This window comes from Gouania willdenowi, chromosome 16 (assembly GCF_900634775.1).
Source record: "Gouania willdenowi chromosome 16, fGouWil2.1, whole genome shotgun sequence".
Taxonomy (NCBI): domain Eukaryota; kingdom Metazoa; phylum Chordata; class Actinopteri; order Blenniiformes; family Gobiesocidae; genus Gouania; species Gouania willdenowi.
In genome coordinates, this window is record NC_041059.1 from 11,633,887 (window position 1) to 11,658,530 (window position 24,644).

General features: G+C 37.5%; 1 protein-coding gene across 2 annotated transcripts in view; it reads right to left on the reverse strand.

Annotated features, from left to right (window-relative positions):
* clstn3 (calsyntenin 3) overlaps window positions 1-24,644 on the reverse strand; it is a 37,107-nt gene that overhangs the window by 3,092 nt on the left and 9,371 nt on the right. The window contains exons 3-18 of one of the 2 annotated variants that reach the window (XM_028470480.1): window positions 23,449-23,571; window positions 21,200-21,410; window positions 20,859-21,067; window positions 17,894-18,043; window positions 16,313-16,498; window positions 15,938-16,225; window positions 14,061-14,173; window positions 12,151-12,310; window positions 9,862-9,921; window positions 9,609-9,757; window positions 9,036-9,184; window positions 4,120-4,346; window positions 3,875-4,036; window positions 2,868-3,013; window positions 1,885-2,020; window positions 211-395 (exon numbers count right to left, since the gene is read on the reverse strand). In XM_028470480.1, coding sequence (XP_028326281.1) covers window positions 211-395; window positions 1,885-2,020; window positions 2,868-3,013; window positions 3,875-4,036; window positions 4,120-4,346; window positions 9,036-9,184; window positions 9,609-9,757; window positions 9,862-9,921; window positions 12,151-12,310; window positions 14,061-14,173; window positions 15,938-16,225; window positions 16,313-16,498; window positions 17,894-18,043; window positions 20,859-21,067; window positions 21,200-21,410; window positions 23,449-23,571 — 2,654 coding nt within the window. The remainder of the gene's footprint in view (window positions 1-210; window positions 396-1,884; window positions 2,021-2,867; window positions 3,014-3,874; window positions 4,037-4,119; window positions 4,347-9,035; window positions 9,185-9,608; window positions 9,758-9,861; window positions 9,922-12,150; window positions 12,311-14,060; window positions 14,174-15,937; window positions 16,226-16,312; window positions 16,499-17,893; window positions 18,044-20,858; window positions 21,068-21,199; window positions 21,411-23,448; window positions 23,572-24,644) is intronic. The other variant, XM_028470481.1, reaches the window with a different exon arrangement.

Consider the following 24,644-nt stretch of genomic DNA (forward strand, 5'->3'; position numbering starts at 1 on the left):
AATTTTTATAGAATTTTTATGGCAATTACAATTAAAAAGTCAACTATATAAACTTAACTACAATTTAATTACGATTACGACAGCAACACATTTCTAAAACTACAATTACAATTATAATTATGGCATAATTGCAATTAATTATCATAATAATTGACCCCAACCCTGTACAGGAGTCTATTTTTGTTCTTTGATTGAAAGCGAGATAAATACCTCCATTGGATTAACAATGATGGTTAGTGCTGAGTCATCCCATTGGTTGCCTCCCTCTTTAGCCTCACTCCTAGAACCTTCACCTCGACGGTGGATGGAGCGAATTCGGAAAACACCAAGGATTACCATGACAACGAGAAAACCCACGCAGACCATGATAATGACAGTTGCGGCTCCCGGGATGACTGGAGAACACACACAAAATTGTGATTTATTATTATTATTATTATTATTATCTAGATGTGTTATTAATAACACACATCTAGATCAGAGGTTTCCAAGCTTCCAGGTTTGAAAACAAATGAAGAAGAAAATTAAAATTAAAATAAAACCATCAATTAATTTCCACTTAAATTGAAAAAGTAAAAATAAAAACAATAAAATAGAAAAATATTCAGAAAAGCAAGTAAAAAGGCAATAACTAAGTGCTGGTTCCAGAGGAACCCCCCAACTTTATATAAATAAAATTAATTATATTTTTTGAAAATATAGTTTATACAAAAATATATATGAACTATGTTTAATTAGACCCACACATACTTATCAACATACATACATACATATATCATATATGATTAGCATGCATGAAAAGGGGTGGAAGATGTAAACTGATCAAATCCTACCCCTTCTCCCATATTTAATAGTATAATATAATATATATTATAATTGTATTTATGTATTAGAAACAGTATTATACATGTAAATATAACTGTAAGACTGTCATCTAATATAGATGACATATATTCATACATACAGTATATGTATACAATATTCACACATATACATATTTATCAGATATATACACACACATTATTATATCTACAATCACCCGTGTATAATCCTGTTTGCAGTGTAAGAGACACCCTATAGTTTCTTCATTGTACTTCATACATGTATTCGGTTAATATTTATCTATATTATTGTTGCAGTTTAGTGGCTTATAGACCTTTTTGTGATTGTTAGCAGGGTCTCTTTACTTTCTGATATTTAGAAAGAAAGAAACATGATTAAAAACATCAAATATTTATATCCAGTAATAAACTGCTGATGTTGTAATGATGGTGCCAACAGCCTTTACTATACATAGAGTAGTTTTAAATGTAACTATTCTTCAAAGATCTTTGTAATTGGGACAAATATCAAATTTCCCCGATGTTAGTGTGCAAATGTGATCTGTGGTTGAGTTGTAACATTTATATTTAATAAAATTAAACAATGTAAAAAGGTTGTTTTTATTTTCTAAATATTTAATATTTCACTTTTCTGTTTGGTGGCTGTAGATAAACAACTGAAGTGTAGCATTTCATTACTGTGGTTTCACAGGAAGTGGAAATTTAATTTAAAACCTGCTTTGATTTCCTTTAAAGGTCCCTTCAGCACCTCACACAGCTAAAGCAGTCTTTCATCTCAGCAGGTCTTTGGGAGGACGTTTGGAGCTGCAGGATTGAAGCTAAATTATATATTTTTTCCCTCTGAAGCCGCTACTCTAGAAATGAGAACACTCTCATTTTAATTTTACGAAGTAAAGCTAGTGCAAGAAGCTCTTTTCTTTGTTGGGAGGGCTCACTTTTTAAAATTTGTCTGCATCAAATACTCTTTATAGTGAAATTACCTCCAAAAATGATGCATCAATAAATTACCTTTGCATTGATGGAAAATAAACGGAAATATCACCTGAGTTGCGGTGTGGATTAGGGAGTGTGTGTCCACTTAACTCCCCAGCGTGATGGGAAGGATGCAGAAATTGTTGCTGGGAGGCCAGTAGATGAGACGGGTGATACAGACTGTCCAAGGAGTGGAGGAAGTTGACCTAAAACAAAATAAAAACATGTTTCATGGTGAGGCAGTTATAGAAATATTAGTGCAAAAACAAAGCCACCTACAAATCTACTCAATGTGTGTTTAATTGTTCATTGGATTCCCATAAGCTTCCACTGTGGTGGTTGCTAATCTTCCTGGGGTCCATGAAAAGGTACATCAAGACACATTTTCATTACACCAACAAATACACGAAAAAATACATGATATATACATTAAGATCAGTAAAAACATGTTTTTAAAGCATTTTTAAACATGCGTAAAGTTGACATGTCTTTCAGGCTTCATAAGTGAAAAGCTTCAAAATAAATAGACATTTGTAAATAGTTGGTATTAGGACGATCAGTGACTAAATTGGAGTTTAAAGCAAGTCGAGTAAAGTACAAGTGGATATGATGGGAGTATTTGATATTTTCTTGAAATACTGTTGGTTAAATAAACCTTCTTTATAAATATTAGTAAATTATGCATTTTAATTTTAATGAGGGGACCATGATAAGGTGCAGTGCTTATCGGTGATACTGGTCCTGTAGGGACACCTCAAACCAAGGCGAGCAGCATTGTTACTTAAATGAGATTTAGTGCTTGTTGACCAGATTATACTGAACAGTACTCAAGGTGAGACAGCACGAGAAATTGTACCACTTGATTTAAAGTTGGGGGGGGGGGGGGGGGGGGGGGGGGGGTAAATGAGGTGTATCTCTGAATAACAGCAATGTTAGTTACCTTTTGTCAATGTGTGTGGATGCCTGATATCAACTGATGATGATACAATTATTCATTATGCCTGTTTATGAGTAGGACCTCCAACATCACATCGTAGGTCATTGTTTCCTCACCTCCAGGGTCAGCTCATTGCTGGTGTACCTGCCGTTCATCTCAGAGCAGGACAGACGGAACCTTCTCTCAAAGCGAGCCGAGCCTTTGGCCAGACGATAGCGGACTGAGCGGAGAACGTCCTCGTACACTGAGATGGATTCAGCGCCTGGTAGAAAGGAGAAATTCAGTATAGATTGATTGATTGTTTATTCCGAGTTTAATGTACATTACATATACACATGACTCTTTTCGATGTACCTTACTTTCATATGTACATAAACTCAAAAAGGAGTGGGAGGAAGTAAACTTATAAATTCCCACCCCTGTAATTATCATACTTTATATCAGTGGTTGCTTCCAGTCACAAAACAGTTAACATAACAGATAAACAGTTTACATGCGAGAAACATGCATATGCATATACACAATTATATATAAACATATGAATATACAAAAAGATATGTTACCAACAATGGAAAGTACTTAGTAGATCACAATCTATTGTCAAGCTCTTATATGTAACAGTTTTATTTGTATCTTTTATATATATATATATATATTCCTGTCATTTTTATACTAAGAACACCTCCTACATTGTTCACCCAGATACACCCTTTACCTTTATAGTCTATATATTTATTTATTTTGTAGTCACAAAAATCACTGCTACTATTATAGTTCAGCGTCTTCAAGTACAACAATCTTTTTAGCAATGTTATTGCCTTATTATTATTATTATTATTATTATTATTATTATTATTATTATTATTATTATTATTATTATACTCCCTGCAAAATTCACTTTCAGTAGTCAATATTCCTCTTCATTTGACAACATATTCCCTTTATATTTCTTTTTAAACTTGTTTTAAATGGTTCCCCAAACCATTCCAGAGTAGGATGTTATAGATAATATAACCACATGAAGTCAATTATAAATAGCATGAAACATGATGCATTGCTGTATTGTGGTAAATCCTACACATTTTAGAGCTTTTAAATGATTATAGTTGCTGTAAACTTCTACCTGTGATGGCAATGTATGCAGTGGTGTTGATAATTTCCAGTCCTCGCTCTCGCACCACATCCATGTCCACCAGAAGCTCTTCCTTCTCAGGGTTCAGCTCCTCGCCCAGTGGCTGAACCTCACAACCGTCCAAGGTGTGAGCAACCGCGTCAGACATCAGAGCTGAAGAGACAAACATGAGAAGGAATGGCGTAAGTATACAGATGTGCAATGTAAATCAGTGAATGGTTTCACCAAGGACTCACCACCACCCTCCATGCCCTGTGCAGCTGTGTTGACGGCGTGAGACAGAGAACAGACGATCCGGAGCTCTGGAAACAGGGGGACACCACGGGGACCTTCAAATTCAGGAGCCGGACGTGCCAGGTGAGGGCCAACACCTGACAGAGAGATCTGAGGGGCGTCAGGCTGAAGAACCACCAGGTATCCTTCCAGCTGCTTAAGAGACAGGCAGCTCTCCTCATTAAAACATCTGGATGGAGGGAGAGATGGGGAGATTAAGTTTTTTTTTTAAAAATCCAGCTTTTAAATCAAACTTTTGTAAACTCAGAGCAGTGTTTTAAAAACTTGGGGTCATGACCCCATCTGGGTTCCCCCGGCATTGAATAGGGGTCGCCTGAAATGTCTAATAATTGATAAAGGAAATAAATTATATTTAAATTTTTTTTTTTTTAATTATTATTCTTTTTCAAATCTCACTGTAACTATATTATATACTTTCACTTTCTCAAACATAATTCAAGTATTAAAAAAAAAACAGTATAAAAATATCTGAGCTGGCGCATCATGTCTACTCGGTACACAGTATAACAGACATGATCTACAACTAATTCTAAAAAAGAAATGTCTCTGGGGTCACCAGAAATTTGCCAATAACATTTGACAACTTTGGTATTTCATTGATCAACTACAAAAGTAGCAACGTTTCCTATGAATCACTGCTGGGAGTAGAAGAATGTCACTTTTCTGTCTCAAAGCGGCAACAAAATAAGCCGAGTGAATATTGCTAACCTGCTATTTGGCTGTTGCTAAGTTAGTAACTCAACTAATCTCTGATCCTACCAGAACAAAATAATATACATAGACACTTTTCTCCATCTGTGTAATTTGTCCGTGCTGCTCCAACCCAGCTCTAATATACAGAGAGGACAAATACTAGCTCATAATGCGAGATATGCTGCTCACAGCTACTAAACACTGTGTGATGATCACTGCACCTGGTTTTGTGCAATCATTGCACTACAATAATTAGCAGCAGAAAATATGCCATCTTTCCTGACGTTACAGTGCAAGCTAACTGATGTCGGGGTAATGCTAAAATTATGTGCAGTTTTAAATGATATATTTGCCTTTACCGTGTGTCTCTGTGAATTAAAAATTAGAGATCACAACAACATTTTTTAAAAATGTTTTAAAATCTGTTTATTCACAAGACAAAAACAGATTTAAAACAGTTTTTTTTTTTTTTTATCACACTTAGCATCAAAAAACATGCCTAAGGTGCATTTGAATTAACAGGAATAGTGTAATAACGGAAGTACGTATGTGTGTGAGTGTGATGGGTTTTAAACTGATTTTTATTGCTTATTTATTGTATTTGTATAATTGTGTAGGCACTGGATCTTTTAAATCTCATAGTACCTGTTGCAATCACAGTAAAGATATATTCTATTCTATATTGTGAATCTCTACACTTGTAAGTAGACTCACCAAGGGGTGGGTAGATAAACTAACGATATTTTTGAAAATAAACATGATTTTTTTTATTAACTCTGGCCCTATAGATACTTTTTTCTTTTTTTTTTTTCACTCAATAGGATTTTTTTTTTTAATTTAAAAAACAAACAACAAAAAACAACTCACTAATAATAATAGTAAATGCAACCAATTTTTCCTATTTAAAGTGCAAAAACTGCCACTCTGGAAATAGAATGCAAAAAAAAGAAACTGGCAATTAATGCCAGTTTAAAAACGAACAATGAAATCATGTTATCATCATGACATTTTTGAAAAATTATTCCTATCGATGCATTAACTTTTTTTTTTTTTAAAGCACTAAACTAGAACCGTCTACACAGCCCAGATATAAGATTTGGGCACAATATTAGCATGTCTACATGTGTTGTATGACATACTGTCCCACTCTTACTCACCAACAGTAGTAGTAGTAGTAGTAATAGTATTAAAAACAGCAGTATTGGTATATATAACCAGAGCATTTTAGAGAGAGAGATGCTACAACGGATGTTTGAAATGCTTGACCATCACGTGGTTCATATAGACTCAAATAGTTCCCGGATGTTATTGGCAAGCAACTCGAATCCATTGATTCCGAGAGACATGACTGGGATTTTCGGTAATTTGTCGTCAATAACTGCATTGATTTACAATATGTATACAGTCCACCGTCATATGTATGTGCATATACAATATATGTTAATCATTTTAATAATAATCTACTAACATGCTATAAGGCGCACGTTAATGGGTTTAGATACGCTGATAATAATAATGATAATTATATCCAATATGATTATTTAAATGTATTACTGTTCAAAAATGCATCACAAACTGTCAACTCACTTCCGGGAACTATTGTGAGGCTCCATGAACCGTCATTGCTGTAAAAAAACGGTCCCATATTGGTGTGAACGGAGATGTTGCAACTCTCTCTCTAAATGGCTCTGCATATAACCATTGTGTCCTTATATTTCAATATTACTAAGCAGTACATCTCTACAGCCCTCCTCATATTCCAGGATGAACATCAGCAGCTGCGTTGTTACAACTTATGCATTTTGGTTGAAAATAAATATATAAGGATGGCAAATGAAATGGATGGCAGGCTGCTTATGTAGTCATCACAGCTCAGATTCAGCGTTTCTAAAAAAGGATTATGTGTGTGTTTTTTCACTATCAGTGTGAGCAGCTGCTTCTATCGGCTTCTCCAGAATGGCCTGCTGCTCAGCCATCTGGGTAACTTCTGGCCTCAAATCAGTCCAATTGTCACACACGCAGTAAGTCACGCTAAAGTAAAAAAAAAAAAAAAAAGACATGAGCAGGAACTAGGGAAAACTAAATCTGTTTCTGACCCTAAATCTAAATCCTTTGGATACTATAAGCAGTCAACACAAATGCCTGATACAGAGTCACTGAAACCTGATAAACATGTTGCTAAAACAAGTGTCTCCAAAGCCAGAGATAGCACTTATATATACAGTATGCACGCTAGATATTAATTCACCTCGGGAAGTACATACACTTCTTGGGGAGAATTAATATTTAATAAGCTAAAAGTGAGTGCTAAAGCCACAGTGGCCTTTCACAGTTGTTAAGCAATAGTTGGGCACTGACCTGGAATCCCAGTTTGTGTGAACTTGATCAGGGATGTGAAATAGCTTTGTTGGATGTCCCACCAAGAAGCCCCCCATGCTCAACAATTTTTCTGTCTTTACTTTATCTTAGAAATATTGCTTGATATTTGTTACTTAATCAAGACATGTCAACCTTTCAGCAGATACTTAAATGCATGTATACGTCGGTCTGTAATTTCAGTTTAGGTACACATCTTTCCTCCTCCTGTGTTCTACAGTTATTATTCATGACTTCCTGTGGTGCTTAGTTTCATATGTACAGAATCAGCCCTCAAAAATTTCACCTGAAACTACCACCACCAGTTTTTGTCCGTCACTGTGCTACTGAGAGATAAAGAGATGAGAGTTCTGTTATCTCCTGCTTTGACTTACTCTCTACATAATCATCCCTTTTCATTCCACACCGGTACGGTACTTATCTCACCACGGTCCTAAGCAAGGTTCACATTTGATGAGTTCAAAAGTCAGAGGAAAGAGCAGCTGCAGCATTAGAAGTGCAACACTTTATCTAATCACAAAAACAAAACCTCCGAAGGTGTGTATTGATGTTTCGTGTCTGACGCTTTGAGCTTTCAAGGGTAATGTCTTACGTTTGTGATGCTACTTCCTCTTTTCAGTGTCACCCTGCTGGGTCTCCGTTAGTTTCCTTTTCAAATAACACTCAGAAAAAAAAATCTTGTCAGGAAAAAGCTTCGAAAATCTGTCATTTTTATAGTGTCTGAATTTGATGACACTCAACTTTTGAGTCAATGTTAATCCCAATTTTTTTAAAGAGAGTAACTAAACCCCAAAACAACTTTTTTTCTGCTGAAAATAAATGTGTTTTATTTGGTATAAAGTAGTGTTGTTGATTGATTCTTGTCCGACTCTTGACAAGTTTTTCAATTTGGTATATTGTGTTGCAAAAATGTAAGAGTGACTGCCCTCTATGGATCAAAACCAGGCTATTACAATCAAATGTTGCTATTGGCTGAGAATGGTGGTTTGTGACGTTTTGGCCACGCCCCTCCTATAAAAATTACCAATTGTCAGCTCTGCAATCTGTGACGACTCAGTGTGTTGGATTGAGGGAAGAGTGAATAGAGAGAAAGAGTGAGTATATTGAGTAGTGATAGACCGAAACATCGACCGGCCAAAATTATCGGCCGTTTTTTGCGTTTTTTTTACGTGTATTGGCAACAACCGATGCGGGCTGCTGCGTTCGCCGATCCGCATTATTTACAGAGAGCAGAAATATTTTATTCTTGTTTGTGTTCCACATCACCTGTTTTTAAAATTTGTGAAATTTTTTCAACTTGTTGTTCATTTCAATAAATGTTCCTTTTTTTTTTAAAATTGAGATTCGTACCATTTGTTATCATCAGTGTGTAATTTTTATGATGTAAATTGAGGGAGCAAAAGTTGTATCGGCTCCAAATATCGGCTCAAGTAAATCGCCAGTCCGTATCGGTCATCGGCTAAGGCTGAGGGAAAAAAAAATCGGTATCAGCATCGGCCCTAAAAAACCCATATTGGTCGATCCCTAATATTGAATCGGTAGTTAGCTTAGCATAGGTTGTTCTTTGGAGGTTTTATAGCCTAAACTGCTACAGGAGCCACACACATAATTAAGGCATTTTTTTGAACTTCCAGCCTAGACGTCATGCAAGTCAGCCAAAACCTCATGGTTTAGTTACTGTTTACTAGCACTGTAGGTTTTGTGTTAAGCAATGTGGCATTCAGCTGACAAGTGCCACATTAGTATGTTGTTCTGTCAGTTGAGTGTTTGTTTGTTTTGTTTATTTTACCTGAGTGAGGTGATGAGCTTGAGGGGTCGGACTCCCGGAGTGGCAAAGCGCAGAGAGTTTCTGTAGGTGACCTGTTGCACTGCACGGTTAAAGCTCTCTATGTCATCTCCCTCCAGCACCAACACAGACTGACTGGGGTTCACATGTACCTGAAGAATCAGAGAAGGTAAGAAAGAATCATTTTTAAGTTTATAACACAGTCCCTGGACCTTCAAGGGGATTTTCACAGCATCTAGTTCAAACTAGTGCTCCCCAACCGTTGGGCTGTGGACTGAAAAAATAAAAATAAAAAAATTATTTTTATGTATATTCCAGTGATTACATTTTGAAAAATCGTCATTTCCACTTTTGCACTTGATTTGAAATTGGTACACTATGATGGTGGTCCATGGAACACAAAAGGTTTTGGGCCACTGGTTTAATTCTCTGTATTTTGAGTACAATGCAAAAAAAAAAAAAGATATCACAACAGTAATTGACATTAACCTTGGTAAATGTTTGTTTTTCATTCTTGACCACATTGATCATGATTTTACATGCTGTTGTAAAGCAGAGACTGATCTCAGATGTTACCTTCATGCCAGAACCCAAAGTCTCCAGATCTCCAAAGTCCAGCCCCTCCCTGCAGGCGTACAGACACTCCACCACGCTGTGGGGCTCCACACTACCAGGACGCACCGTCACGCCTGACAGCAGCCCATGATAGCCACCCACATACTTCACTAGAGGGTCAACACACATATAATCTCTTACAACCACAGGATTACATTTAAAGTGGCAGATTGCACACACTCTCTCTGAACCCAGGGTGAAACAACAAGGTCACCTGAGTATTTACCCTCTGGGATGGTGTTGTTCATTATCTCTTTCTGCTTCTCCACAGGCTCTGCGGGCCAGACCAGAATGAACCAGAGACCACAGACAAAGAGAAAAACAGAACATGTGAAATGCATGACGTACAGTGTCATGATTTGAGGTCTGTGTACGTGTTTAATGTTTGATTTTTGTTTTCAATTGATTCTGTGGCGTATTTGTTTTGGTTTCTTTCAGGTTAGTTAAAAGTAGTCATTTCAAGCCTCAGTGGATCATTTTACAGCTACATGTTATTTGCTTTAGATTTAGTTTAACCTTAATCTTGGTCATTCAGTCACATTTGCCAGTTGTTAATTTTTTGTTTTCCCCCCTGTCTTTGTGCATATGTTTGGGTCATAGTCCCTACCTGTTTACTACACCAACTGTCTTATTAGTGTGTGTAGTGCAGAGGGAGGCTGTGCTCAAAATGACATACTCCTTATTATGCACTACACAATCAATGAGTATATACTGTCTATTATATACTACAAGTATGATGAGGAGGATTAGGATGATGAGCGTTCCCACTGAAGCATACTTCCAAGTTTCCCAAGATGCATTTCAAACCAACTACAAAAACCAGAAACACACTGGGGCTAAATATTTATGCTGATTCGCTACCTTTAAAAGTTCTGAAAGCATTTTCAGTGAAAAAATGACCAAGTAGAATATCAACATGTGCTTGTTTGATTCATAAAACTCGCTGAAACACACTTCATGAGATTTTTGGAAACCCACCATTGTGCTACTGATTAAACTTCCGATTAACTTTAAAACATAAGCCCTGTTTACAAAAGGGTTAAAAAACCAATGGAAGACAAGAAGAGATACTTTTGTTTTGAAAAGTGGATGTCCCAAGTTGATTTTACGTTCTGCTCGCAAATGCATCATGGGCCAGTTGAGTATGAGTAGTGTGCCCACCGTGCATACTTCAAAAATATCCCAATATAGTATATATCCAGGTATTTCTTGGGTACTCAATCTGTCCATACTATCTAATGTGAACACACTACATAATCATTTTGAAGTCATTTCGATCACAGCCGGAGTGACTAGTCCTTCTACCCCTAAATCCTGTTTGCACTCAGGTGTGCCTTGACTCCTAATGGCCTTCTCCCACTACTTAAAGAGTGACTAAAGCCCAAAACCACTTCTTTTAGATAAAAATAAATACATTTAGTAGTGTAGTTGATTGGTTCTTGTCCAACTCATGATTCTTTAGTCAAATTATTTTAATTTGGCATATTTTGTTGTAAAATGTAAGAGTGACTGCCCTCTATAGTTAGAAATCCAGCTATTACAATTACATTTTGCTTTTGGCTAAGAATGGAGTGGAAGCGGATGGCTGCCGCCTCTGAAACTGGTTCCGCTTGAGATTTCTTCCTATAAAAAAATAGGGAGTTTTTTCTTCCCACTGTCGCTAAATGCTTGTTCATGTGGATCTAATTGGTTTCTTTCTTTCTTTCTTTCTTACTTAGGACTTTATATTTTGTTAAGCGCTCTGAGATGGCTTTGTTGTAATTTGCGCTACATAAATAAAGTTCAGTTGAGCTTGTGACATTTTAGATTAAAATTAGCGCTTGTGTTTTCTGGTGAGTAAACTGGATTGAGAGAATTGTAAATTCAATTTTTTGATTTTGTTTAGTTTCATTTAAACTATTTCGTTTTGGAAGGTTACTCCACCTTTCTGACTGAAGGCAGAAATGATTGATAAGAAGAAAACACCCTTATATTCATAGCTGTATGAATATTTACACAAGCTGACACAAGGGGTGAGAAAATGCAGCATCTTCTCATTAACTGGAAGCAGCTGCTATAACTATATATAGTGTGTGTGTTTCTGTCTGTGTGTGTGTGTGTGTGTGTGTGTGTGCTAATTGACCACCAGTCATCCATTTTACCCAGTGGTTTTCAGTGTGAGAGGCTGATGCCCGTCCAAGCCCGATGTTGTTCTGCTGCCCTGAATAATTGATGCGTCCGTTTTATTATTAGCCCTCAAACATAAAGAGAGTTCGATGCATTGAGAGTGAGTAAAATGAGGTGGAGGAAGGCGCAAGACGCAAAGCTGCTCAAACAGTTTGTCTTAAAGGAGTCTCAGAGGCCTCGTAACCTGTCGAGATGTTTGACATCAGTGTCACCACAGTGATGGAGGGCATAAAGGAGATGGCACGCTGCTCTCTGCCTTTTTACGGAAAGTATAAATGAACGTCTTATCTGGATTAAAATGTCTCAGTAACAGTCTCACTGTGCGTCAATGTCTTACCCCAGCAGGCGCCGATCGACATCCTCTGACGGGGCGCTGGATTGGGGAGGGCTCCGTTGTCATGAATGAGGGCAGGGTCAAAGGTCACACCATCCACATACAGGGTCACCGATGGGAACTGGACGCTGAGCGAGAGATGGTGCCATTCGCTGTCGCACACCTTTTTAAACACAACGAAGGAGGAATTAATAAAGTATAATATAGTATAATCAATTCAATTCAATTAGACAGGGTAAAAGTATGCTGTTTGTCACCTTTTTAATGGACTTTGCCTTTATTTGAATGTTTTGATTCCATCAAAATAAATAGACACTGTTTCAGCTTTAACATCAATGGTTGTTTAGAAGCTTTAGAGACACAAAAATGAAACTGTCAAAGGGTAATTATTAATGACAGATTGTTGAATCTTCAGTCTTTTTAATCATTTCTACTTGTAGAGCTTATTGCTAAATGATTTAATTATAAAAATGTCAGTTTCCATCTATTTCTTCTGCTCGGATTTGAGTCCTGAATTGGAAAGCCGATGACTGTTAAAAAAAAAAAACCAAACGTGATCTTTTGTGAGAAAATTGTCTAAATATAGATTATTTCTTCCTCTGGTTGGAGGCATCATGACGCACATTGTCCTCTTTTTGCCTTGGTGTATTCTCCTGCCTCAGACTTGCATCACTAATCCTTGTTGGCATCACTGCTTTGTTCACTTTCTATTTTCCCAAATATCACACAATATAGAACATTAAAAAAAAAACCAATGTGACATTCCACAAATGGACTTTTTTAGGCATTGGTTGATTGTTATTTGTTACTTTTATATCTACTGTCGTTAGTGCCATGTTTAATGAAGGTACATACAGTATGATGAGGCTGAAATTGGATACATTAAATCTACAGATGCAGTCCCTTGTAAAGAGAAGAACAATCCACAATAGGAAATTATTCGAGAGAAATAAAGGAGAGCAAAAAGACCTGGTTAATGAGATATTGTGGTTCAGACAAAGGATTGAGCAAATCTGCTTGATATCTTCTCAGAGACCTCTAATCCATGTTTCCTGAGTCTTTCTAAGCCTGGGTCACTAACAAACCAGGGAGGAACCCTGCATTATACGGCCTCGTCGGGGCATTTTTCACTTGAGATTACAGCACGACATAAAACAACATTACCTACAAAAGTCAATGCCTTCTTTTTTTGGAAAGGTCACACTGAGCCTATGCATCATCACATACCAGTACATTCTTTCTCTGATTCATTCACACATAAAAAGAAGGAGATCATATCCACTGCTCGGATATAATGAAAAGTACAGACAGTTTGTTACTGACTGAAGAAGGTAAGGGAAGATTTTCAAGATTTTCATTGTCAACCTGGGACAGAAAAATATGTTTTTTTCTGTTTTCAGAAAGTTATTTTAGGTTGTATTTAAGTTATTCTCAGTTAGAAGGGAAATCATTTTGGGCAGCCAAGCAAGTGGTACCTATTTTGTTTTATTTCATGAAAAGGAATCTTAAGCACCTTGCAGAAAGCCATGCTCATAAACTCTGATCAGGAATGACAAGGTTGGAAATTGACCTTACAGCCTTCTTGCTGAGGGGCTGTTTTTCCTTGCTAGCAAATGCCCAAAGATCATCATTTTACAATGAAAAAAATATATTATAGATATACATATTTTTAGAAACAAAAAAAATGGAGTCTGATGTGGAAAAGAAGCCGGATAGTTGTAAATGTAACTTGTTTTAGTGCATATTTGCTCTTCCTCCTCGCAGGATAAATATTTCTGTTGTCTGGCACGACACAAAATAAAAACCAACTAATAATTTAAACCCTTCCATCAAGCTCATTTTCAAGGTGGAAGTGTAGAAGAAATGGTGTAAGCCATGAACATCAAAGCTGAGAACTGCAGTTCCCCAAGTACCTGCTCCAGTTTCCACAAGAACTTGACGGGCCGTGCAGCGGAGACGTCGGGCCAGTAGAAGAGAGAGAGGCGGCAGCCGTGGACAGAGAGGGAGTAGTGGGAGAAGGAGTCATCTGCAGACCAGAGGAACAGAGAATAATGGTCTACTGACCCATACTGAATTTCTGCTTCATCCTTTCCATGTCTGAGTCTTTCAGTGACGCCCCTGCACGCACAGCTGAGGTTATTCTCTCACCATCAACTAAAAATTGTCTTTGACACAGTGCAGCATTTGACTGAAGCATTAACTGGAAAATTATAAACTTGCAGTTTTATAATGGGAGATCAAGAAACTAATTCTAGTTTTGAAGCCTTTATATAGAGAAAAAAACAACTGTTAAAGGGTAATTATTAATGAAAGATTGTCAAGTCTTCAGTCTTTTTAATCATTTCTACTTGTAGAGCTTATTGCTAAAAGGTTTAATTATGAAAAATGTCAGTTTCCATCTATTTTTTCTGCTTGTTTTGAGTACTGAATTGGAAAGCCGATGACTGTTGAAAAGAAAACAAATGTGGTCTTTTGTGAGAAAATTATGTAAATATAGATGATTTCTTCCTCTCTGATTGGAGGCATCATGACGCACATTGTCCTCTTTTTGCCTTGTGGTATTCTCCTGCGTCGGACTTGCATCACTAATCCTTGTTGGCATCACTGTTTTGTTCAGTTTCTATGAACCCCAACCCTTAAATCTTAATAAATGTCCTAAAACCCGAGTAATCAACTATTCAGAATTAAAAAAAAATGTTTTAAAAAAATGTTTTACTTGTTATTTTGGTATTAATTAACCATGTTGTTAGAAAATTAAAGCTAGGGTTGGCGATTTTCTCCAGATACACTTTCTAAGGTTTTGGTTAAAATTGTCTTTATGTCCTGACAGAAATTAAGATCTTATGTGCTCTGAAAAAAACCCCGAAGAAAATCCATCATCTGTAGCAGCTGTAAACCTGTAATAACTTCGACCAATGGAAAAAAAACTGACTGTTTTTTTTAACCAATCACGTCTCCCTGTCTCCGTGCTCATTCTCAACCCCTCACATGCACGAGCTCACACTAAAAGCGCGTCACCGCTGACAGAGTTAAAACAGAGTTTTTGGTCACGATTTTAACATACCTGTAAATAATGCTAAAGTTTATTGTTTACTTACTGCTGAATGACACACAAGACAATGACATTTCTACACAATACAAGCGATGACCTTAGGTCTGCTTCTGCAGCAGCTGTGCGCGTGCATGTGAGTGAGATGGAGCACAGAGGGGAGGGGCGAGGGGGATAAAGGCAGAGCCGTCGGGGAGGCTACATTCAAAATCATGCTCGCTTTTGAAAATCGCCTACCCTACCTGTACGGTTTTTTATCTCTTAAGTCTCTTGAAAATATTGGTAACACTTGAAGTTTTTATGAATAAGGCTGACATTACGCTGTCATTATCTGTAATATTATGACATGACACCTGTCATTAGGATTAATGAGGTGTCATGAAGGCTGTCATGAAGTGTCGTTCATTACCCGTAACCATAATCTTTCATTACCCTAACCCCTAACCCTACCTAACCCCACTAGATCCCTCCACTTAACCCATGAAATGCCAACATAGCTCCAAAGGTGTCATATTTAACGAACAACACTTAATGACAGCCTCCATAACACCTTATTCATGCTAATGACAGGTGTCTTGTCATAATATTACAGATAATGACAGCATAATGTCAGCCTTATGTATAAAACTTCAAGTAAAATGTTACTAGAATATTTATATAACTTTATAAATACCTGTTTTCTTATTTGAAGGCCTATAATTGCCACGAAGCCACCACAGCTTTAATAGATAATAAACCCACCATTCTTGACCGTGCTGCACACGATCGTCTCCTCCTCTTTGCGGTTTCCTCTGGTTTGTGTGGATGCAGCTTGGATGTTGGCACCACCTCGACGCATCCACAACTGCAAAGTGAAGTGATCGCCTGAAAGTGCAGAGACGACAGACTCCGGCACCACGGCAACATGACTGGATCCGTTGAAGGAGAAAACCAGGGAGGAATCTGAGGAAGGGAGAGTGGGTAGAGCTGAGGTCCAGTTGGCTGTGGGAGACGGAGGCGGGAGCAGATCCACTTCACCACGGACAGCGCCTGATGGAAGAACAGAGGACCAGGATTAAAACAGGTTCTGACTTCCAGTGGGGATCACTTTTTTAAGGTATAGACACAGGTCCTCACCGCACAGCCGCCGCACGGATCTGTCAGAGTAGCTGTCTCGGTCGCATCCCTTCCCGATGTGGCCGGTCTGGAGTTCAACCGTGGCTTGGATGTTCCACACTGTCTCCTCACAGGTCTCCAAATGCAGTGCAGGGAACAGGGGGATGCTACCAGACCCTGGGGTGTACTCAACCCTCTTAGTCCATCCTGGTAAGACACAGAACCCCTCTGCTTAGGTCTATGGATCATTGTCTGTATATGTAACCAAATCTGCACTACAGCAGCTGTAAAACATTGCAGGCAAACTAAAGTGTGCAGCACTGTATGTGATTATGATACTAATGTAAGATATTTACAGATTTAAAAGGCTGCTGGTAAAATGTGTGTGTTAAAGGTGCCAAGAAAAGCATTAAGAGTATTCCTGATGGCTATGAGATTACAGAATCTTTCCCGGTCCAGGTCACATCGCCCTAAGCAGGCCAGATACCATTGCATACACTGACAACATTTGCCAAGTTCTCTTCTCAGAGACTCTGTCATTGTTATGCTTAGCGCTATCAGCAGCATACAAAACCCTGAGAGCACAGAACAACTACAGATTCATTGGGACACACACACATGGAAACCTCTGAATCCCAGACCGGTCTGCCTGAAAAACCCTTTGACCAAATAAACCCTGACCAGTAAACCCTACAAGTTCATTCCATTCAAAACCACTACAACACTGATTACAGTACGAATCAGGGTCAGGGTCAAATATAATTGTAATCACGTAATTGATCATTAATTACAATCATGGCATAGTTTTAATTGTAATCATAAGTTAAAAAAAACATGTTTCTGTTGTAATCGTAATTAAATTGTAATTGACTTCAGAATATTGACTTTGTAATTGTAATTGCAATGAAAATTCTATAAAAATTGTCAATTATAATTTAAATCAAAACTGGGGAACTATGTTACAGTTCTCTATGTACAGTTCTACACATATATAGTTAACAATTATTAAAATATGTTTTATGAAGCTTTCCCACATTTTACCAGAAAAAAAATTTGAAATCAAGGGCTATATTGACACAAAAAAGGCTCAGATGCCCACACCATAAATATTAAAACCTATAATTTCATTGATTAGGAAGCCAAACAAGGTAACCAATAGATAGGAAAGAAAATTAGAGGACAGATAATTGATTTTAGTGTATTTTACAGTTGATTTAGGACCCATTATCATAAGAAATGCTCACAGAAAGCAAACACAAGAGGAAGGTTAACTTTTATTAGGTTATTTATTTAAGGCTCAGTAATTGTGATGAATTGAAATTGAACTTTAGTAATTGAGAACATAATTGTTATTGACTTTCTGAGGATAAAAAACAATTGTAATTGAAAAAAATATGAATAATAGAAAAATGTAATTGACCCCAACCCTGGTATGAATTATCTCAGAATATATTATTACAGATACAACAATGGAATTCCATAGATACTTGAAAAGATTTAAACACATAATGCTCAAAATGACCGTTTTACCCAGAAAGACACACACTTATGTTCAGTGTGAACACATAATGAGGAAAGAAGTGAAAAGGGGACATGGATTACCAATCCAGCCGGGTTTGCAGGACGGCTTGACCGTGACCACAACCTGTGCATCAGCCTGTGCACGGTTCTTTCCACAGTCAAAGGCGGTCACCCAGAAAGTGTGAACGCGCTGCCGCTTTGAGTCTAACGGCTCAGTGTTCTTGATGTTACCTAGGAAACAGAGGGCGACAAAAGTAAGGACAAAAAAAAAAAGAGAGAAGCGAAGAATAAAAAGGATATAAAAAAAAAAACAGAGGGGTTAGTCATCTACATGCTTGTGTAACAGAAAACGCAGCTCAAAGAATAAAGCCTCTAACCCTGCGTAAACATATTAACTGAGCCACAGCCCTGTTTGGTGCCCTACATTCGAGGATCCAAAGAGATAAAGATATGGATGGAAGTGGCAGGGTTTTTTTTCCACATTAAAACAGAACAGGGAACATCTATGATGAGTTGACAGGTGACAAACAGCAGCTTGGGAAGAAGATGATGTGACAGTCAGAAGAGGAACATAGGGAACAAAAACACGAGACAAGGGAAACAATCAAAGGATAGCAACAAAAATGAGTCCACTACTAAAGATTACTTTGCAGACTCAAGACAAAAAGGAATCCAGCCAATACAGGACACTTCTGTTGACTCCCAATATATGGGATTCTTGGTTTTCTTTCTAAGCTTCACCAGCAGCAGCAAAAAAAAAAAAAAAAAAAAAAAAATGCAACACCACCTAAAAACAACAATCTGCCCACACAGAGTCAAATTTAGCATGTTTTGGCTGAGACCTGAGAGAAGTGCAGAGAGCCTACAAATCATTCCCTCTGTCACCGGGAAGGCATCAATATCTCAGCAGCATCTCATGGGTTTTTTATGCACTGTCAGAGACCAAACACAAGACTGCATGTGCAAACTTAGGAGAAAAAAGAGGGAAAACTACGATGGCGTATTAGTGCCACATTCATTTTTTATTTATTTTTTAATCACTACGCAATTAAAGTTGTAATATTTTGAGAATAAAGTTTTAATTTTATGAGAATAAAGTCGTAATATTTTGAGGACAAAGTCAGAATTTTATGGGAATAAAATGTTATTACAAACAGGATTGTCTGCATTTAATGAGATTATACTTCTCTTTAGGTTTCACACATGGGGAAATACTGAGCCTATTGGCCCATCGTCACCACACTGTTATCAGTTTAAAGACTTTAAAGCCACTTTGCAGACATTTGCGTTTGTTCCGACAAAAAAAAAAAAACAGTGATTTGGAGAAAATTTTGCCTCTTTTGTGCAGGAGGAATTGGTTGGAAGTGGTCGACTTCAGGGCTATCGGTGTTAGTTGCGTTCACTGGGAAATCTTAGCGCTATACCATTACGAGTTTTGTAAGTTACAGCTTTATTCTCATAAAATCACAACTCTATTCTCAAAATAATATGACTTTAATCTCGAAATATTACAACTTTATTCCTATACAATTTTAAGGCAGTGGTTATCCGTACACAGCCGTATCGATATACCGACATTCTATTCATACATAGCGCCTCTCATTGGCCAGTGACATGACGCGACGCTACATACTTGTACCTCTGTTTGCTATTAATACCTAGATTCTTAAACTACGTTACGGACTAACTAACCCTAACCCTATCCATAACCCTAACCTTAAACTACATTATAGACTAACTAACCGTAACCATAACCCTAACCCTAACCCTAACCCTAAACTACGTTACGGACTAACTAACCCTACCCTAACCGTAATCCTAACCCTAAACTACCTTACGGACTTACTAACCCTCACCGTAACCGTAACCTTTATTGTAATCATAACCCCTAACCCTGACTCTAATCTTCTGAAGTGGATTTAAATTTCTTGCGACCGTGGATTTGTACATCTATCGCTTGTTCAGCCATTTTTTCTTCTGATTTGAATGTACAGAATGGTCACCATTCCGTACATTCAAATCACATGAGTTCCGGTAACGTACGGATAGCCAGTCCGTTATTGGCAGTACGGATAGTCAGTCCGTTATTTTAATGTGGTCCTAATACGCCATAATAGAAAACAACATTTTCAGATGAAGATTTTTAAAAAAAAGAGCATTTATAAAATAAAATCTTCACTTCTTTTAACAAAATAAAGCACCGGAAACGGCAAAAATAAAAGTAGACTGGAAAAGACTAAAGAAAAGAAAACATCAATAGATGATGTAGTCCATGATGCATGTGGGTGTAACTGAAGGTGTGACAAATATTGATTAATATCAGTCAGCAAAAACACATTTTGGTCTAATGCAAAGCTAAAATGTAGTTGAAATTCATCATTGATTTAGTTGATCATTGTTATTCATGACTGTGTCTTTGTGCGTTAGATTTGTGCATCGTGTACCCTCTGGACTGTTGATTAATCAGCATGACTGACAGGAGCACGTCTGCAACTACCAGTAGCAGTCCTTAGAGAGTTTGTTACCAGCATTAAATGTGAAGTCAAAGATCTGCCCTTGTGTGTGGCACAAATATTCAAGTTATTTGATTAATCCAACTTTTATGTATGAATTACTTGTACTTGTACTTGAGTACAATTTCAATTGAGTCAGAGTACTTCTACTTGAGTAGGATATATCATTACTCTTTACACCTCTGCCTGAGTGTCTCAAAGGAAAAAAACAAGATAAATAATCAAGACAAGGAACAGCATCAGTTCATTCCAGCTAAGGCTATCAATCATACTTAAAGACAACCTTCAGTAAAAACTTTTTAAGATAAATCTACCTAATTTACCTATAATAATGTGATATTAACATTTTAGTTTCTATGGAACTTGTATTTTTCCTAATGGAAATTATAACATTTTGAATCTAAGTGCAGTTGTTCACTTGATGAATAGATGTTAGGGTTATAGCAACATGTTTCATGATTTTACTCCCATCCAAAGCTATGCACTAAACAGACGTGCTCTCTGTTTACAAGTTAGTAGTAAAATCCTCTCACCGTCGTTGTCAATGGCGAAGGGCACATTGGGAGTGATGATGTCATAGAAGCAGATCTGGCTGTACTGTGGGGAGCAGTCGGCATCTAGAGCTTCGACCCGCACTATCCGCTCAAACAGACGGCCCTCTGGAACTGAGGCCTCGTAGCGACGCTCCACAAACACAGGGGAGAACTCGTTGACGTCATTCACGCGGACATGCACAGTGGCCCTGAGGGGGTTAGAGAGTGGACAAAAACACTGTCAAACTAACAGGAAACAGGAAGTCTCTGTGCAGGATTAGGAATCATTGGATGAAACATATCCCACAGTGTCTAACACTAGAAGGATAAAAGATGCTAACTTGTGGGATTTTTTGCTGTTGACCCCGTCTGGTCCTTCGCCACAGTCGTAGGCCTGGATGGTGAAGCTGTGCTCCCGCTGACTCTCACAGTCAAGTGGCTCTTTGGATCGAACCAGACCCTCGCCAGTGGAGCGGTCTAGAACCACAGCTTCAAACTGCACCGAGCCCGAACCTGAGGGGCCGTTATGAACCCGGAACCCACAGATTTCACCTGAGAGAGCAGAACAGGGAGAAATACTCAGAATGGGGGAGGGGGAACATCACGGGAATTTCACAACCCTTCAACGTGCAGTTCAGATGGAATATTAGAGATCTGGTCCAATATTACCCTACAATCCAGTGTATACCAGTGCATGTCAATGACACTTGTCTCCATAAATCTTGCTAGTGTTTGATGTTGGTCAGATTATGAATATGCATAGATTAATAATCCTTTGCCAAAAATGCTTTGGGAAATCTACCATTACATTAGTATAAAGTTTAATCTAATCCCATTTTTAATCTGTGTTGATTAATGTGCCACACTTTGCAGCTACGACGGAGTCAAATCTTCTAAGAAGGCTTTCTGCAAAGGTTTATGAGGTTCTTCTTGAGAACTTTTGACCATTCATCGAGTCACGTTTCTGTGAAGTCAGGCACTGGTGTTGGATAAGAAGACCTGGATGTCACCACTAATTGAATTTAAATTTAAGGTGTTAAATCAAACTGGGGTCAGAACTTGTTCCTGAAACGGTGTTAAGAGCCAATGTGTTGGCGTTCTCATGCCAAAAACTCTTATTTTTCACAATACCGGGTACCATAAAATGAATCTGGATGGATTTCTATCACAGACACAAAGAAATACAAATGATAAAACAAGGCAAATATAACATCAGCCAGTTTTGTTCAATTTCGGAGAGAATTCAGGGTTGGCTTCTTGATTTGGGAAATTGTTGATTCAGGGGGAATATCATTGTACATGAAAGTTAATTGTGTTTTTGTTTGTTATTAGTCAGGTTTCCAATCTGTTCTTTAAATTGTGCTGACGTGTTTGCACTTTTTTTTTTGGTAAGGCACGGGTCTATTTTTTGCACATGAAACAAGATTAAAATTCCTTAATTCTACTTCAAGATGGTTTGTAAAAATACAATGTAGCTTCAGACTTCATTCTTTAGAATCACAAACAATGCTCTTCAATGCAAAAAAAGCAAACACTTTGTTAGATGCCAGTTTTTTTGAAGTTAAATTACAAATAAAAAGTTTTAAAAAAGGATTATTTTGCCCTTAACCTTAAAATACTCTCAAATTAGCTTCACTGTTAACATTCAATTCCCAATTTTTGGAAATTTCAGACACAAACTTCACATACTTCTATAAATGTAAATTTCTGGCCTAAATTAATCACATGTCTACTCGTCTTTATATCCGAGCTGTGCATCTTGAAGATGAGAACTCTTCATTGTAAATAGCAGTACATGACCTTGAACATTCCTTCACAATTAACAGCTTACTGTACAAAACGATCCACCCTTATCTGTAAAATACTCCTTTCAAACTAGATTCAGCGTCACTCTGCAAGGATCCAACTAATCCAACCAAAGCCAGGAAGACTCAAAGAGTGTTTTGTTCATTTCCACTCATCGATCCAGGTAAAAGAAATACACAGGAGATCCTTTAATTGCTATACCTAAAGTCACACGGGCAGTCCTTTCAATAAGGAAATCTAATAAAAAACGGATTGCAGCTGAAATCCAAGCATAAGAGAAGATATTCCTCCACTGACATAAATCAGAGGTTGGTGTGCCAACAGCACATTTCTGCTCTCGACTTGACACAAGCTGAGTGAATTTCAGCGTAAATCTGAGAGATCTTTCATAATTTGACTGAACATGGTTATTTCCTGGGCTCCTGAGTGCAAAGACTGTGACCTTATTTCATCAGTGTGCCGAGGGCCGCTGACTGCTCCCTCCACGACAGGTTCAATTACACTGTGATGATCCCAAAAATAGTGGACTTTGGCTTTATTATTTAGCTGGTCTGCTGGGAAATTGGTTGGGGAATAACACATCTCACAAACCAATCAAAACAATTCCTCAAACCAGTGGCAGAAGCTTAAATTCATTGCATCATTCTCAATTTGGCCTGCTTGGATGAGTTCTTTTTTCCTTCTCGCTTTGGTCCCACAGCAGATATTTCCTGTGTTTTTTTTACATTTCTCATAACTTCCTTCCCCTGTGATATTGCTACACTTCTTTTTTCATGTCTGTTACCAGCATAGTGAAGTGGAGCATCTTTGTCGAGGGCAAAGAGAGGGGGGTTGAGCAGCACGGTGTTGTCGTTCTCCATGACAATCCCCTGGTACTCCGTCTCGATCCATGGCTTGTGCTTATTGGCTGTGCGACACAGAGAGAGAAGACCGAAGAGGCTTTGGGTTAAACGGAGCAATTACCAGAAACCAACGTGTCTATTTTTAGTGGTGAGAGGGTGTGTGTGTGTGTGTGTTGGGGGGGGACAATCCACAATGTATGCAAATGTGTGACCACAAAGACACCATTTCATCATTTTTACACACACACACACACACACACACACACACACACACACACACACACACACACACACACACACACACACACACACACACACACACACACACACACACACACACACACACACACACACACACTAATCAGGATTGGGGTCAATAACATTTTTAAATTACAATTACACCTTCAATTATCCCTGTTCAATAACAACTTAAATACAATTACGGTGACCTACATTTTTCCCCAATTACATTTAAAATTATTTTTTTTTCTCTGAAAGTCAATTACAATTATGTTCTCAATTATTAAAGTTCAATTACAATTACTTAGCTTTTAATTAATAAGCCCATATAACTTAACCTTCCTCTTGTGTTAGCATCAGTTTTGATTAAAGTCTTAAATCAGCTGTAAAATACACTAAAAATATATGTTATTTATTAGCTAATTTGTTTTTCAAGTCTTGGTTACCTTATTATGTTTTCTTATCCATTAAAATATATTGATGTTAATGTATATGGAGTGCGAGTATGTTTTTTTTTGGGTCAGTATACCCTTAGATTTCAATTTTTTGAAATAAAATAAAATGATCCTCAAGAGAACTGGCAGATAAACTTAATATTTAACATATTCTAATAGTTGTTGCATAATACGTATGTGTATAATCCATAGAACTGTAACATGGTTCCACAGGGTTGCATTTAATTCAATTGTAAATGAATGAATTTCCTTGCCAATTACAATTACAAAGTCAATTCAGTTATGATTACAACAGCAACTTATTTTTTTCAATTACAATTATAATCATGTCATTATTGTGATTAATAACCAATTACATGATTACAATCAGAATTGACAACAACCCCGACACTAATCATATATTGCTCGTATCAATCAGCTACACTGGCCTGCAACACATGACA